Source organism: Clytia hemisphaerica, unplaced genomic scaffold (assembly GCF_902728285.1).
Source record: "Clytia hemisphaerica strain Z4C2 unplaced genomic scaffold, Clytia hemisphaerica genome assembly, whole genome shotgun sequence".
In the NCBI taxonomy this organism is placed as follows: domain Eukaryota; kingdom Metazoa; phylum Cnidaria; class Hydrozoa; order Leptothecata; family Clytiidae; genus Clytia; species Clytia hemisphaerica.
In genome coordinates, this window is record NW_027103621.1 from 1,418,105 (window position 1) to 1,432,310 (window position 14,206).

General features: G+C 37.1%; 1 protein-coding gene across 1 annotated transcript; it reads left to right on the forward strand.

The window, feature by feature from the left end:
• Positions 1–230: 230 nt before the first annotated feature.
• LOC136802293 (uncharacterized) lies at positions 231–10,867 on the forward strand. The gene is made up of 8 exons (XM_067059009.1): positions 231–248; positions 778–1,425; positions 1,691–1,738; positions 2,323–2,540; positions 3,027–3,372; positions 4,702–5,613; positions 10,117–10,592; positions 10,794–10,867. The coding sequence occupies exons 1-7, from the start codon at positions 231–233 to the stop codon at positions 10,588–10,590; spliced, it is 2,664 nt and encodes an 887-aa protein (XP_066915110.1). The 3' UTR covers positions 10,591–10,592; positions 10,794–10,867.
• Positions 10,868–14,206: the final 3,339 nt, after the last annotated feature.

Consider the following 14,206-nt stretch of genomic DNA (forward strand, 5'->3'; position numbering starts at 1 on the left):
GAACATTACGCCTGATTTATATTTTGAATAAGAAATGGCAAAACTGAAAAATTCCACCTGAAAAAAAAACTACCTTATTACACGAATATTACTAGGCAAGTATTCAACGGCCTTGAAATCAACACGCAAAAAAATTAACACGAATTTTATTTGCTTTTTCAAGGACACCACGGCTGGTTTTAATTAAGGGGTTTTTATGAACACGAAATTTTTCAATTCGAATTAATAAAATGACTAGTAATAATCGTGTAATAGGGTAGACCAAATTTTAAGGCCAAGCATACTTCTTAAGAAATTCTTTAAAATTTTGCAAATGTGAGCCTTGTACTTCTTATAAAAAGTATTCTTGTTAAAAGAAACTGAGTATAATCTTTATCTATTGCAGAATTGAAAGTTTGAAAATTTTGATCGTCATTTTTTTCACTTACTCTTAGGTGCCAAATAAACGCCCCCCCCCCCGCTTGTTAATTTTTTCGAAAATTTTCCAACCACCCCGGACCTTATTAGGACCCCCCTGTTTATTAATTTTAAAGAATATTTTCAGCTGTCAAAGAGAAGGACCTTTATTTTGCTCTAAATAGCCTGATTTTAGCCTATATTTACCTTATTCTGGGTTTTCAACCCCCCCGTTTATTCGAAACCCCCCCCCCCCGTTTATTTGGCACCTAAGAGTAACTGATTTCATTATGTTATCTTCGACTCTATTGGTCTTAATAAACAATCGTCTTTTTCTCGATAACAGCCATGCATAATATTTTGTTGTTTGATTTATTTCAGATGGAAAATTTGCAAGAAAAAATAAAATCATTAACAAAAGATTTTGAACAATTACAAAAAGAAGTTTCTGTTGCCAAAGATTACCAATCTTCATGGCATTCTTGCTCTCAAACTTCCACTACTGATGTTGATGTAACTAAAAATACCAAGAAAGCTCCAGTTAATATCCCATTGAGAATAGAGACAGAACATTCAGATGATTGGCATGCTATTGAGATCAAGAATCTAGAAGACTTATTGCTCAATAAATCGCCAAAGAAATTCTTCCGACAACAAGTCAATTTACATGATATCGCAACTTCACTGAGAAATAAAGGGATACTTCGCATACAAAATGCGTTGTATAGATCCATATTTTCATATTCGAATGATATTGAAAGACTGATTCTACTACAAGAGACATCTGCAGATCCTGAAGCATATGCTGGTACCTTGATAGGTGTTGGCAAGATTTTAAATCAACATGAAACAATAAGCTCCCTGGAAACACATCAAGACGTTAGAGTGATCTATTTGAGTTTGTCCAGAACGAATTTCGATTTGTCCAAAGTGGCGATGAACGAAGTTGACAAGATTAAAGATATTCTTTCGACACATATATGCAATCTGAGGAAGAAAGCAGTGCTGCCCTTTGTTGCTGAATTCTATGTAAGAATCTCTTTCGTTAAATTTGTGATCGCAGGTTCCCCATAGTTCTCAAGTCATCGTGTTGTCTCTAGCGTCATAGCAACTGGAAGGTGATCTTAAAACACCTAAATATTTCTTCTACATGGAATTATTGCTAAGTTCATTTTTTTATATTTCATTGGTTAGGCATTAACCACTACACTCTTGGTCTACAACATAGTTTTGATCAAGTTTATATTACCAAAATGGCCAACCCTATCAATCATTCCTTTATTTTCGTTTTCAGCCTTGGTGTAAGAATTTCTCGTTACCCAAAGTAACTAGCGAGGAACAGGTAATATCACACATCTTATATTTAATTTGAATTACCTTAGTCAGAGCTCTGTCTTTCAATTCTTTCTGAAGTTTGGGAAAGGCACCTTTCACCATAATCTTGATTACTCTGACATAACTTAGCGTGCTTATTTTTACACTTACCTTTTGGTGTTGATCCGATTTGGCTGAAATTTTGCACACTTTATCCTTGGATGAACTTTGGGGGACGTATTTTCATTTTTTCAAAATTTTGACTTTTAAAGACGTGGTTACAAGTTTTAGCCCAAAAACAAGGCTAAAAACTTTAGGGTAGGCTGTAGGTTTTAAGGGATTTCAAAGTTTCCACTCTTGTTGTTTTTCATCATTTTTACAATTTGGCTTACAAGTGAATTTTAAAATACTAAAATTGAGCCACTATGGTTAGCACGCTCGACAGTGGACCAATAAATGAGAGAAAGAATGGTGTCCTTTAAGTAATTGAATATCTGGACTTTGGACAATATCCAGTCAAAAATTCAGGGTAGTTTGGTCCAGGAGCCATATAAAAAGTTTACAGACCCAAGATCTCGACCATGTTCTGATTATACATTTTAACCTCGTCAGGACAGGACATCTTGCATTTCACCACCAGTGCCGTGGTGCGATATGGCTGAAGAAGAATCCATGCTCCCTCTCAACCCCTCGCATCTCAAGAACGGCTCATCAAGTGAACCGTGGCATAAGACGGAATACAAAAACCTGGATGAGATTACTGATTGGGTGGATTCAGAATATTATTTCGCTGATGTTAATATTGGTGTCTTGTACGAGTCCCTTATAAGGTTTGTTTTGTTTTATTGCGGTAATAAACACTTTCCTTAAGTACGGGTCAGTTAAACTAGCTTGAACCATTCGGCAAAGCATCAGTTGCGATGGTCCAGTGGTTAGTGCAGTGGTATCGAAGACGAAAGATGGGTAGTTCGAGACGAGTTATTGGCATTAATTTTCATTCTTTTTAGTTTAAAATCTTTTAACCTAATTTGTTTTCGATACTTTTTCCTATTGAAACATCATATAGTCTTGATTAGATTTATAAAAAAGATTTCTAACAAATTTCCACAATTCATTTTCTATAGGTCTTCGGCCGTTAAAAAAAGTTATCTGACCGCTGCATCAAGTCTTCGGTTTTTAATTCAGGTCTTCGGCCGCTAAATCATGTCTGCGACCGCTAATTGTAATTCAGGTCTGTGTCCGCTGACGGAAAAAAAATCTGCGGGTGTGCTCTTGAACTGATGATCAAGATCCTTATGGTATGTATTATATTTTAGAGACGAGCCGATTGAGATCGACATTGATTTATTCGAGGATATCGATCCATCAGTAAAGAACACCTTCCTTATCATCCGAAAACTCTGCTCCGGTAATTCCGACAGCCCCAAGAAATCGGTCATCGGAATGGCTGAGGTGCTAGAAAAAGTTGAAGACGGCCATCGAATCAAGTGCTCGTTCCTGTGTTTATCCACGCCCCAATACGTGGACACGCCCTGGTGTGATAACGAAATGTTTGTCAACGGACAACAAATTGTTCATAAAGAAGACTTGAGGATCATATTGGATGAGTATAAGCTCTCGTTACGTCACCACAAAGCTCAACCCCTGTTTGATGATCTTTTTGTAAGTGAAAAGTCATATTTTACTCTCTGCTATACCATTTTACTGTGTGGTTATGTTCTGGTCACTGTTGTGTACAGAAGCTTCAGAAAATGTCATTCCAACAAAATTTGACTTTTTTTTCTTTTGAAAAACACTTTTTACAATACACCTGTACAGTAGCGTGTTGGATCGACCGAAGTTCAAGCAAGCTGGGGAGGCAATACTTAAAAGTTGGGATTTTGACGCCCCCTTTTAATGAAGAAATATCTTTGTTAAAAGCGAAGTGAAAGTTTTTTTGTTGCGGTTTTCTAGCTGTTTCACACAATGGTGGTTTTCCAAATAGGAGAGCATTTTATGGTCGTCTCATAGAGCGTGTGTTAATTATTTTCAGACGAGGCTCTTCCCTCGTGGAATTGACATTGCATTTTGTTAAAATTCCACTAATCTCATATTCTGACTCTAAAGCATGTTATAGCATTCTCGTGATATCTTGTCCCATGTCGTTTAAAACCAATCCATCAAACAATCACAAACTATCAATCATTGTGTCATCATGTGTCAATCCGTCTGGAACATCCAATTTCAAAAGGTTGACCCTCTCCTTTCACGCAAAAACACAAGAATATTGCATGCATTCACTCCCCTTTAAAGGCTAGACTTGACTTTTTTTATAAATATGGGCTGTCTTAAAGTTATTTTTCTTTAAGGTTATGCTAAGCTTACTTTAACGGTCTTAAGGCGTGGACTTTAGTTGTCTTGTTTTTCTCTCAGATAAAATCCTCATACTGTTTTGAAAGGAGCATTTACTTTTTAGTTAACGTCATCTTTCAAAGGAAACCCCTGCAGAGGAACCTTGTGTTACTTGCATGCACAAGACGCTAACTCCTCAATTCAAAACTTGTTTTTCGAACCCTTAATTTTGTAGCTAATTATGCTAATCGGGTAGTTTAACATTTCAAACTTTGAATTTCCGTTGTTAAAGTTCTCAGGTAATCCGCACCAATCTTTAGCAAAAATCTCCCTAGAAAAAAACAATAACATGATGCAGTTTCTGTCCAATGTATCATAAAGTCATACAGAGTCATATTAAAATCTGCAGTGTTTGTGCATGCTTTGATGTATCGACACAAACTATATTTACTTTTAAGTAATGAACTTAGAAACGCATGTTTTCTTCTCAGTATAATGCATTCTCGTTAAAAAAGAAGAGAATCAATTGTGACCCAGAACACACGTTGACATCTTTCAAGGCCAATCATGGTAAAATAAGCATACAGTTCACGAAAGTTTTTATTAAGAAAGATTCGCGCATAAAAATTACAATCTTTTCTAAACCGCTTTCTTTTTAAGCCCTGGGATCCTGACGCACCTAGACGTAAATGCACGACAAGAAGTCCTGTAAGGCCACCGTCAAAATCTTTCACCCAAAAAACCATAACATTCGATAAAACAACCCATGATGACAGGTCAGCTTCAAATAAAGTTAAAGAAATCCCACCCAGACTAAATCTTCAAAACCAGCCGCGAACAAAATTAAAGAATTCCTTATCACCGACATCGAAATCACCAAAGAATATCAAATCACCAGGAACCCCAACCAAACAGCATTTCTTTCAACCCAACAAATCAACAAATGGCTATGCACCTCCTCCAAGGTTCACCAAAACGCAACAACAGAAAAGAATCTTCAACAAGTCTTACAACAACATGAACCCAGCTGAATTGCCAAGCTCTACACTACCATACAGACCCCTACCACCTTTAATGAATCTATTGAATTTCGATAAGACCCCATCTTCACGACCATGGAACGAAATCGAAGCACAGAACCTGACTTCGATTCTAGAATCAACCAAAGCTGTAGACATCTTTCTCTGCGATACATGCATCAGATTCTTGCATCAATCCCTCAGAGATGAGAAACTAGAAATCTCCAAGAAGAACATGGAAAACTTAGCCGCGTCCTCACGTGCGAAGAAATTCCTAGTATTACGTGTAACCGAGCCTGACTCCAAGCGATACATTGTTGGCGTGGCCAGTGCAAACACCTCGAACGGTATCTCCAGAGCTAACAGGAAGGCCGACCGATACTTAATCGCTGTCAAATATCTCTCATTATCATGTCCAATGCTCAGAGACTTAACATTGCCCAGTCACTATGACGGTATGGAAATCTTTCCCAACACGTCCAACAGCTTTTTACAGCAATACAAGTTCCAGCTGACTCAACAGCACGTACGACCACTATTCAAGAAGATTTTTGTAAGTTTTGTTGTTAATCTTCATTCATCATGACTGCTTGATTAAAGTTATGAATAGGATATGCCATTTTAGATAGAACCTTCATTTTCATACTGATCTTGTTCAAAACCCGTGTTATGTATATCGACCGGCCTAATTTATCTTTGTATGAGCGACCAAAGATTCTGGGATGGATATTATTGCATTAAGAGTGAAGACTGTTCAACACTTGGATAAAAAACTGATCGTATCGGTCTTTTTGTGACGAAGTATTCATATGTGTAGAGATTAAATTAGTATGGTCCACTGTAAATGCGCTGATGATAAAGTATAAATCTTCTGTTACATAACTGCGTCTAATGATTGCATAATGATGACATCATAGTGACAGCTTTGAAAACCGATACCGGAACCGCGCGAATATATCTCTATATGCATCTTGCACTTGGAATTTTTTAGTCTTACATGTAGGCTTGGCGTAGTAATTTATTTCGTTTTGGTTACCCTGTTGTTGTTGTTCCTGGTCTCATAGGAACATAGGCTACGGCATTAACTTCCTTTGTTTCGAGCGTTAAACTAAATGCCTGGAGCTGTCTATTGTGTAGACTAATAGGGACAATGTTCCGTTGCGTTCGTTGCCTCTAACCCATGCTGCCCTGAAAGTTTCAAACTCAGTTTTGTTGTGTTCTTTTATCTGATTCTTGTGGGTTCGCCCAACTTTGATTAGAGGAGTATTGTTTTGAGTTACACTTTCAATTCTGCTGTCAACAATCTCTCTTGACATTTGTTTTAAGTTCGGCCACGTGAAAGCATGATGGCGCCCATTCAGTTCCGTTTGAGATGAAACCGCAAGCTTTTTGCTATTTAATTTATGGTTAAGCGGAAACGGTTGAATTCAAACGACACTTGAGGTCAAATTACACATGTCAAAGCTACTTTTAATTGACGGGGTAAACGGTCTCACTTAAACACTCAACCATTAAGTTCTACTGAAAAACTCGAATAGCTTTCTCTTGAAATCGTTTTTTGATTAGTTGGTGGTTATGGCACATACATTTATTTCGACGTTCTTTTTGTTTTACATGACGGGTCGGCATACATGAAAGGGTCGGTTTTCTTTTAAACAAAGAGTACTTTGTTTATTTGTCTTGTTGTTGTATAAGTTGTACGATGCAGGGACCACTTGCAAAGTCGATCGAGCTCCTCACGAATGCAGAGGAGAGCCAAGTAAAATTTGAATAATATTCGTGACGTAGAAAGCCTGTAAAATGCCCGGCGATTTGTATTGAAGTTTGAGAAATCGTTTCCTTTTTCAGTTGTTTTCGCATTTCTGATCATTTCGGTCCCGTACATTTTTAACCTTAAAAATTACCCTTTTAAAATTGCAGGAAAATCAACTTCTTTCAAATTAGAAGAAGAATTATTAGTTTATTCACTTCACAACTGAAAGCTCATCGAGCTCTCTAATGAAAATCTTGCTACCAAGAGACTGCGAAATTTAAGACATCTTTTTATTTGTTGATTAATATTTCTTTATATTCGTTGTTTGCTTGTTGATTCTGTTCTGTTTATGTTTTCGACTGTGTTTTTGTGCGACGAACTTCTTTCTCCTGTAAAGCTGCTATTCATCATTATCTTTGTTGTTTTCCAAAATTGGGCTTTTCTTTTGATTGCTATTTACTACGGTTAATTCCTCACCAAACATTTACCCTGTAAGCCGATTTCAAGAGATTTTGTTTTTCCGCTTATGTGATTTGATGGAGAGGTCCCACCATTTTGAAAAGACTTAATAGACTGAGAGAGCTATGTAGACTACATTCAGTACTCCGTTTCTTGTCGCCTTATCTCAGGCTTAAATTTCTCATGACGTCACTCGTTATCTGTTATCGATTTTTTTAGGGGTTTTCTTTGAGAGCTTATGGGGGCACAGATTGTTCGTAAGAAGCTCTTTTGTTTTCTACGTTCTTTTTTTGCATAAATTATTAAGGTTATTTGCCCCTCTTCTCCTTCTTATTCCCATAGCAACACAAATACAAAACATTACTTTTCTCTCACCTCGAAAAATTAATTAATATTTTTTTTGCCCCCTTATGATTCACAGATTTTGCCCCTTTTTTATTAGTATTGAAAATGAAAATGGTTCGCCCTGTGGTGTTTTTGCTATTCATGTTTTCCAAAGTCTTTATATGTTATTTGGCTTCTTGTGGTGAATGTATAGAAACCTTTCTTTTGGTTTCCCAGTGTGTTGTTACTGATAGTTCCCCTAAATTAAAAATCAAAATAATTTCACCCTCAAAAAATAAATGAAGGAATAATCTTTTATTGCAAATTATTATTTTTAAGCAGAAACAAACAAAACAAAAAAGTCAATCCTTTTTTCCGATTCAAAACTTTTTAAACTTTTATTGTTTTTACTGCACAATAAGGTTAAATTATATTTAAAAGATCTGGGATATTGATGGGCCACCTGATATTATTTAGTTAAGTTTTTTAGGGGGGGGGGGCTCTCCCTGAACCTATGAAAGATGTACCTACATTGAACTGAATAGCGGTCATGAATTTGGTCTATAATTTTATTATGTTTTTCTCTTGTTAACTGTTAGGTCACACCAAAGCGCTAAATCTTGTAGTTTTTTGCAAAGACTGAAAAATTATTTTTTCTATATATAAATTCGTTACTTTGCTTTTTAGTGTAAACTATTTGTCCTCTACTTGACGAGGTGCAAAATTTTCCTTATCATCAGCCAAAATGGATGAGCTAGCGATTTATTTTATACATATTGAAAAAATCATTCCAGCAACATTCTCGCTCAATTGTGCTATAAAATTACCTTCTTAGTGTTACCTTCGTACATACTCTTTGAAAGAAATATCATCCCTAGAAATAACTACGACTACATTTTTGAAAATTGAGCGCCTTTTTTCATACTTTTGACTTGACGAATCACGTGTCAAATGGCATTCGATATCTGATCTTGTGTCTCGACAGACGTGATTACTCGTTCTTATCATTCACTCTCTTATCACCTTCAAACCAAATGTTTATCTCTTCAACCTCCCAAGCTTTTTTGACAGACGCTATCACCTTCTAATTATTAAGTCTTGTGTTTTTCCAACATATTGGTATTGACAGTAGTCATTATCCTATCGCATCGATTTCTTGATAATTGAACTTAAACGTCAATCCCCATTAAACTTATCAAGGCTTTTGATTTGCACGTTTAAGTTTATCTGATTTTGAAATTGAGTTTTTGCAAAGCTATTATAGCTACATCAGCTCATTTTTGCACTCCAAGATTTTGTTTACAAATATACAGGTTAACATACTGTCATGTCCGGGTTAGACTCGCCAGATTTATCCTCCTCTTCGTTGACAGCCGCTTCTTGAAGATATTTTTTTGGAATTGTCTAGACCTTGGAGACTTCGGCAAAAGTTGTATGAAATTGTATGCCTTTCCGTCACCCCTTCAATTTTTGTATGCTTTATGAGTTAAAGAGAGGAAAAAATTAAGGATTCTTGTTTGTATTTTTTTATTCGCTTACAGAGTAAAGCCAACACGTTCACTGGATTAAAATAGTTTGGATGATTCGAATTTGATCATACAAATTTATCTTGTCATAGCTGTGTCAAAATACAGTAGAACCTAAACATAGCTCTTTATAGTCTAACATCAAATCGCGGTACACAAACACTGACATTGTTTTAGTTTGCTCCAGCCTTACAAATTCAAAACATATCTTTTTTTGACGACTGTTTTTTATCGTGATAACGAAATTATATTAAGAGATTTTGCAAAAGCTACACAAAAATAGGGGAGCTGGACTAGCTTCTTTTTGACGTTCCTGTGTGATTAATCATGTCGATTTCTACGATTATTTATTCAAGGCAACTCTCCTCTCTCTCTCTGCGTAGTGTCTTCTCAAAATCTGTGAAAACTAACTCCCCTTTCCTGTAAATATGGTCGACTTTTATTTTATCAGCTTACATGATATGAGAATTTCGGTTCAACGTCTCAAATTATGACGAAATTCTACAATAGACATGTTACTCGCCAGCCTTCTTTTTGCTGATGAATTCTATTTTGAACTGTTCCAGTGATATTGTGAGACTTCACGTTCGCGCTGGAATAACGACGTGATTCTGTTGACCTGAATACGTCACCTCACTATAAGGTTTAAGACTTAAACTTCCCTAGCTTGGCGAGGCTTGAAACAACAGACTTTAAACAGGAAAAGCAACCACAATCGTTGCCAACATATTATAGCACATTTCCAGTGGTCAAATTTAGATACATTGCAATAACCTCCCCCTCCCCTCCAAACAATGTTGGTGGGATATAAGTACCGCTTGGCCGGTCCTTAGCCCGCTCCTACAACATTGTTTGGGGGAAGAGGGGGAATGCTCATTTTTGTGCTTTGTGTGATAGGTTTTGTCAATGACTGCAGGACACTGCCGTATCTGCTGATGCTCGGAAAATTACCAGTAATTATGAACTAACGAAACATTGTTTTCTTATCTTTTAGCCCTGGAATGAAACACTCTCACAATCACCGTCCACTGAAAATACCCGGGGCCAAATCCCTGATGAAAAACCTAAAAAAGTCCTGGACCCCATTTTCGTAGACACGTCCCAAATCAAAGAAAAAGATTTCATCAACGAATTTGAGAATTCGTACACAGGAATTACATTTGCGGACATTCAACGAGATATTGATTTGCATTGTGTACAACTGCACACCAACCCGCCACCGCCGGAGGAACGCCAAAGAGTCGCCCCGCTGAACGTCCCTCAATCTCCAAACGCTAAAAAAGAAGCCCAACTCGAATGGGCGGCAAGTTTGCAACGGGAAATTTTCTCACCATTGACTAATACGATGAAGCAGAAACAGAACAATACGCGCCCTCTGAGTAATAATAATGGCCCACCCCGAAGTAGGGGGCGTGGGCGTGGACTACTTTTAGCTCAGCACGCATCGAAGGTTACGTTGTATCATTGAAAGTAAGCTTGCTCCACAACACTGTTTTATACTATTTTCGTGTTTTGCTTAAACATTTTTAGACAAATTTGTGTTGGATTCACTTCGGGTTCCTTAGTTAAGCTTTTGTATATACGCATTTAGAGAAGAGGAAAACTATTTTGGATAAATTTTATATTGGTTACATTTTTTTACTAACGTCTTATCTTTCATTTATTTTTCAGCTTTTGTACAGATGCAGTATAGAGTAATAATGCGAACATGATGATCATGTTGGAAAAAGGAAATTTGACATTAATCAGGTTCTTTTTATCTCTCAACTCCTCTTTAAGAGAATTAACTTTTTGGATTTTACATGTTCCTGTCTTCTTATCAGATGTTTCGTTTTTGATTATCTTTTTCCAAACAAACAACTTTCTCTCTTGTTTTCCACGTGATGATTTATGTAACGTCTCCATTTTCGTGTACTTGGAAAATTTCTACGAAGTCAAAAAGCTTAGATCTTTTGGTTTTGTGATATATTGTGAGTGCATATTTCCCTTGTAACAGTATTGTCCCTGAATCAAAAAGTCTATTTTTCAAACAGGATCAATGGAAGTTCTATCATGGAATCCTTGAAAAATCCTTGAATCGTTTTGGTCAAGGAAATTTGGAAGTTTTAAAACACCAGGAAAACAGCACGACAATTCTCAGCACTATTCAGGTCTCTCTTTCGCACTGTCTCGACTGTGTATATCCTTTAGTTGGGATTACTCCTTCTGACCCCTTATTAAGTTGTTTACAAGTTTGTTTGAGAACCTTATAGTATCCAAAAAGCAATTCTGAAATCTGAGCCCACTAATCAAAAGTCTCTAAAACACCTGACACTAACATGTCTCCCCGATGGTGTCCGCTTATTAGAGGTTCCACTGTATATCTTATAAGTTTCTAAAAGGCGGACACTTCCAATTAGCGGACACAAACCTGTCTCCCCGATGGTGTCCGCTAATTAGAGGTTCCACCATATATCTTATAAGTTTCTAAAAGGCGGACACTAACATGTCTCCCCGATGGTGTCCGCTAATTAGAGGTTCCACTGACGATCATGAGTAACAACGTCGTCTTTTTGTGAAATCAAGGCATCTTACAATCGTCATTTCTTTCCCTAAATTTTGGTTTAAATATACGACTTGTCGTTTGGTTATCCCGACTGATACTTTTTAGCTAGCTCACTGGCTCTGGACGTGCTTACACTAATCAGCCTCGACTGTGTATATCCTTTAGTTGGGATTACTCTTTCTGACCCCTTTTTAAATTGTTTACAAGTTTGTTTGTAAACGATTTTGTAATCTCTCTGAGATCGCTTACGATGTGTCAAGTGGATCAGTTTCGTTCGTGGTTTTTCTACCTCCTTCATTTAGTACTTGTTGTTGTTAAAGAACCCTCTTTTCCTAAACTTTCCTATGTGAACTTGCATATTGTAAACTGTTACTTGTCTTTGCAAGTTTTTGTAGGTGATAATGTGTATCTGATAACTTGTATAGATTTCGCGTCTTATGTCGGTTGGTGTTAAAGTATCCCTTTCATTTTGGCGCTTCCATATTTTTGGCGGTTACTCGGCTTTGACTTTGGTGGCCTCATAAAATGCTTCTTGCTTTTTAACCAATTTAAAAAATATAAGTGATATAGAGATAAACGGATTTGACGAGGAGAATTAATGATATTTTTTACTTCTTGACACTGCCAAGGAGGCTGAAAAAGTTTAGGTCATAAAAAGAGTTAAGAGTGATAGGTTTAAAAGGGAAAGCTTTCTTGAATATCTCAACTGCACATCCACATTAATCTCTTTTTGATCTTTCATGTTTTTAAGCTGCGAAAGCCATTTTGCACATTTTAGACCGCCATTTTGAATTGTGTACGTGTACACGTAGTCGATCGTCTATTTATCAGACCAAATCTCAAGCGCTCACTGAATGTCCTTTTCCTTCCCTTTTTTCGTTTCCCTTTTAAGGGGCCCCCCAGCGGTTTCCGTGAATGCGTGAATGGGCTTTTTTGGTTGCGTGAATGCGTGAAAATCGAAAAAAAAATGCGTGAATGCGTGAATTGAAAAAACTTGCGTGAACGTGAAAATCCATATTTCTATTGCGTGAATGCGTGAATCTGCCCTGTTTTTTGCGTGAGCGCGTTAATTTTTCCTTTTTACAGTTTGTAGAAAACTCCAAGGTGCGCACCTATCCCAAATTCAAAGGATGGCAGGTGAAAGTGCACAAAAAAATCAGCAACTTTCAAATTCTCTATTTTATAAAACGATTCATGATTTAGATGCGCTTTCTTGCAATCTAGACACCTTAAATTTCCAGATTTTTTCGCTCGGGCCAAACATGTATTGGCCCTCAAATCTTAAATAACTCTAATTTGCCCCCTTGAAAGTGTTTGTTTAAGATAAAACCATGGTTATGCATGACGAGTGATCCAGGGCCAGGGCCAGCCAGGGCCAAAGCCACTGGGGGCAGGAGGCGGTCATGACTTCACCACGTTTTTGCAAATAAAAAGAAACTTATTTTAAAGAAATTTTTACCCATGATGTAGACTTTCGATAACCTGATTTCTTGGCAAAATTAGTCTGAAATGGAGTCGTATTCAAGCACATCAGAGGGTTAAAATAGAAATTTTCTCCTGTCGGCGCAAAACATGGTTGCGCCTCCTTAGTCACTATGTTTTCGGCCCCTCCACGTTAGGAAATTAATTCGCGAGCTCAGATTAAAACCTTTCTTTTTAAATTTTTTTGATGGCTTCGCTCGCAACAAATGTTCATTCTTTTACCTCATTTTACAAGCTATCAAGCGATCGTACCTTGCCTCTAACGAATTTAGACTACATTCTTTTTCAATGGTGTTTTTAGCCAAACGCGAGTGGCAGAAATGCAAAAATTTCCTCTCTGCGTAAACCATGGTTGTGCCTCCTTACCCCTGAGCCAAGCATCATGGTGTCATACTCGAGTTTGTTTGACCTATTTTTGATAATGTTTAAGCTATTTTTTGTACAAAAATTCGCCTGCGGCGCATATCTTTTCACTTACTATCGCGATCCGTTAACTGCAGAAGCTTCACCTTTTCTAAACGATCGTGACAAGTTAGAAGAATCAAATATTTTGCGTGATGGCATGTGATTAAAGTTGAAAAATTACGTAACGCTTTCTATTTGTGGGGGCTTTTTATGACGCTATCAAGCACGGTGTTTTATAGTCAGGTCTACAGGAAAAAATCACTACTGAGTTAAGTTTTCCTCAAGTGCATGACCAGATCCGGTCGAATAATATATCCAGTAAAGTCATACTTTTTTATGCAAATCGAACGTTTTACTCCATAATGGCGGAAATTACGTAAATTACGTAACTTAGCGAAATGTGCAAGACCTCTATTTTTTGACATTTTCCCCGATTTTTCCGAAAATTTCCCCGATTTCCCAAAAAATTTGGTTTGCGTGAATTTCGAGAAAAACTTGCGTGAATGCGTGAATTGCGAAAATTTTTTGCGTGAATGCGTGAAATTTGGGTCCGCTGGGGGGGGCCTCTTTTAATGCTACCTTTGACTTTCTCCCTCATTTTCTCGTGTCTATTTATTTTGGAATGAAATATTTCTTTGCCTTTTCATTCAGT

Bases quoted from the DNA above. Each gene is read 5' to 3' on its own strand.
- LOC136802293 (XM_067059009.1), top strand. The intron at 1,739-2,322 runs GTAATATCACAC...TAACCTCGTCAG, and splicing joins AAGTAACTAGCGAGGAACAG to GACAGGACATCTTGCATTTC. The intron at 3,373-4,701 runs GTAAGTGAAAAG...TTTCTTTTTAAG, and splicing joins CCCTGTTTGATGATCTTTTT to CCCTGGGATCCTGACGCACC.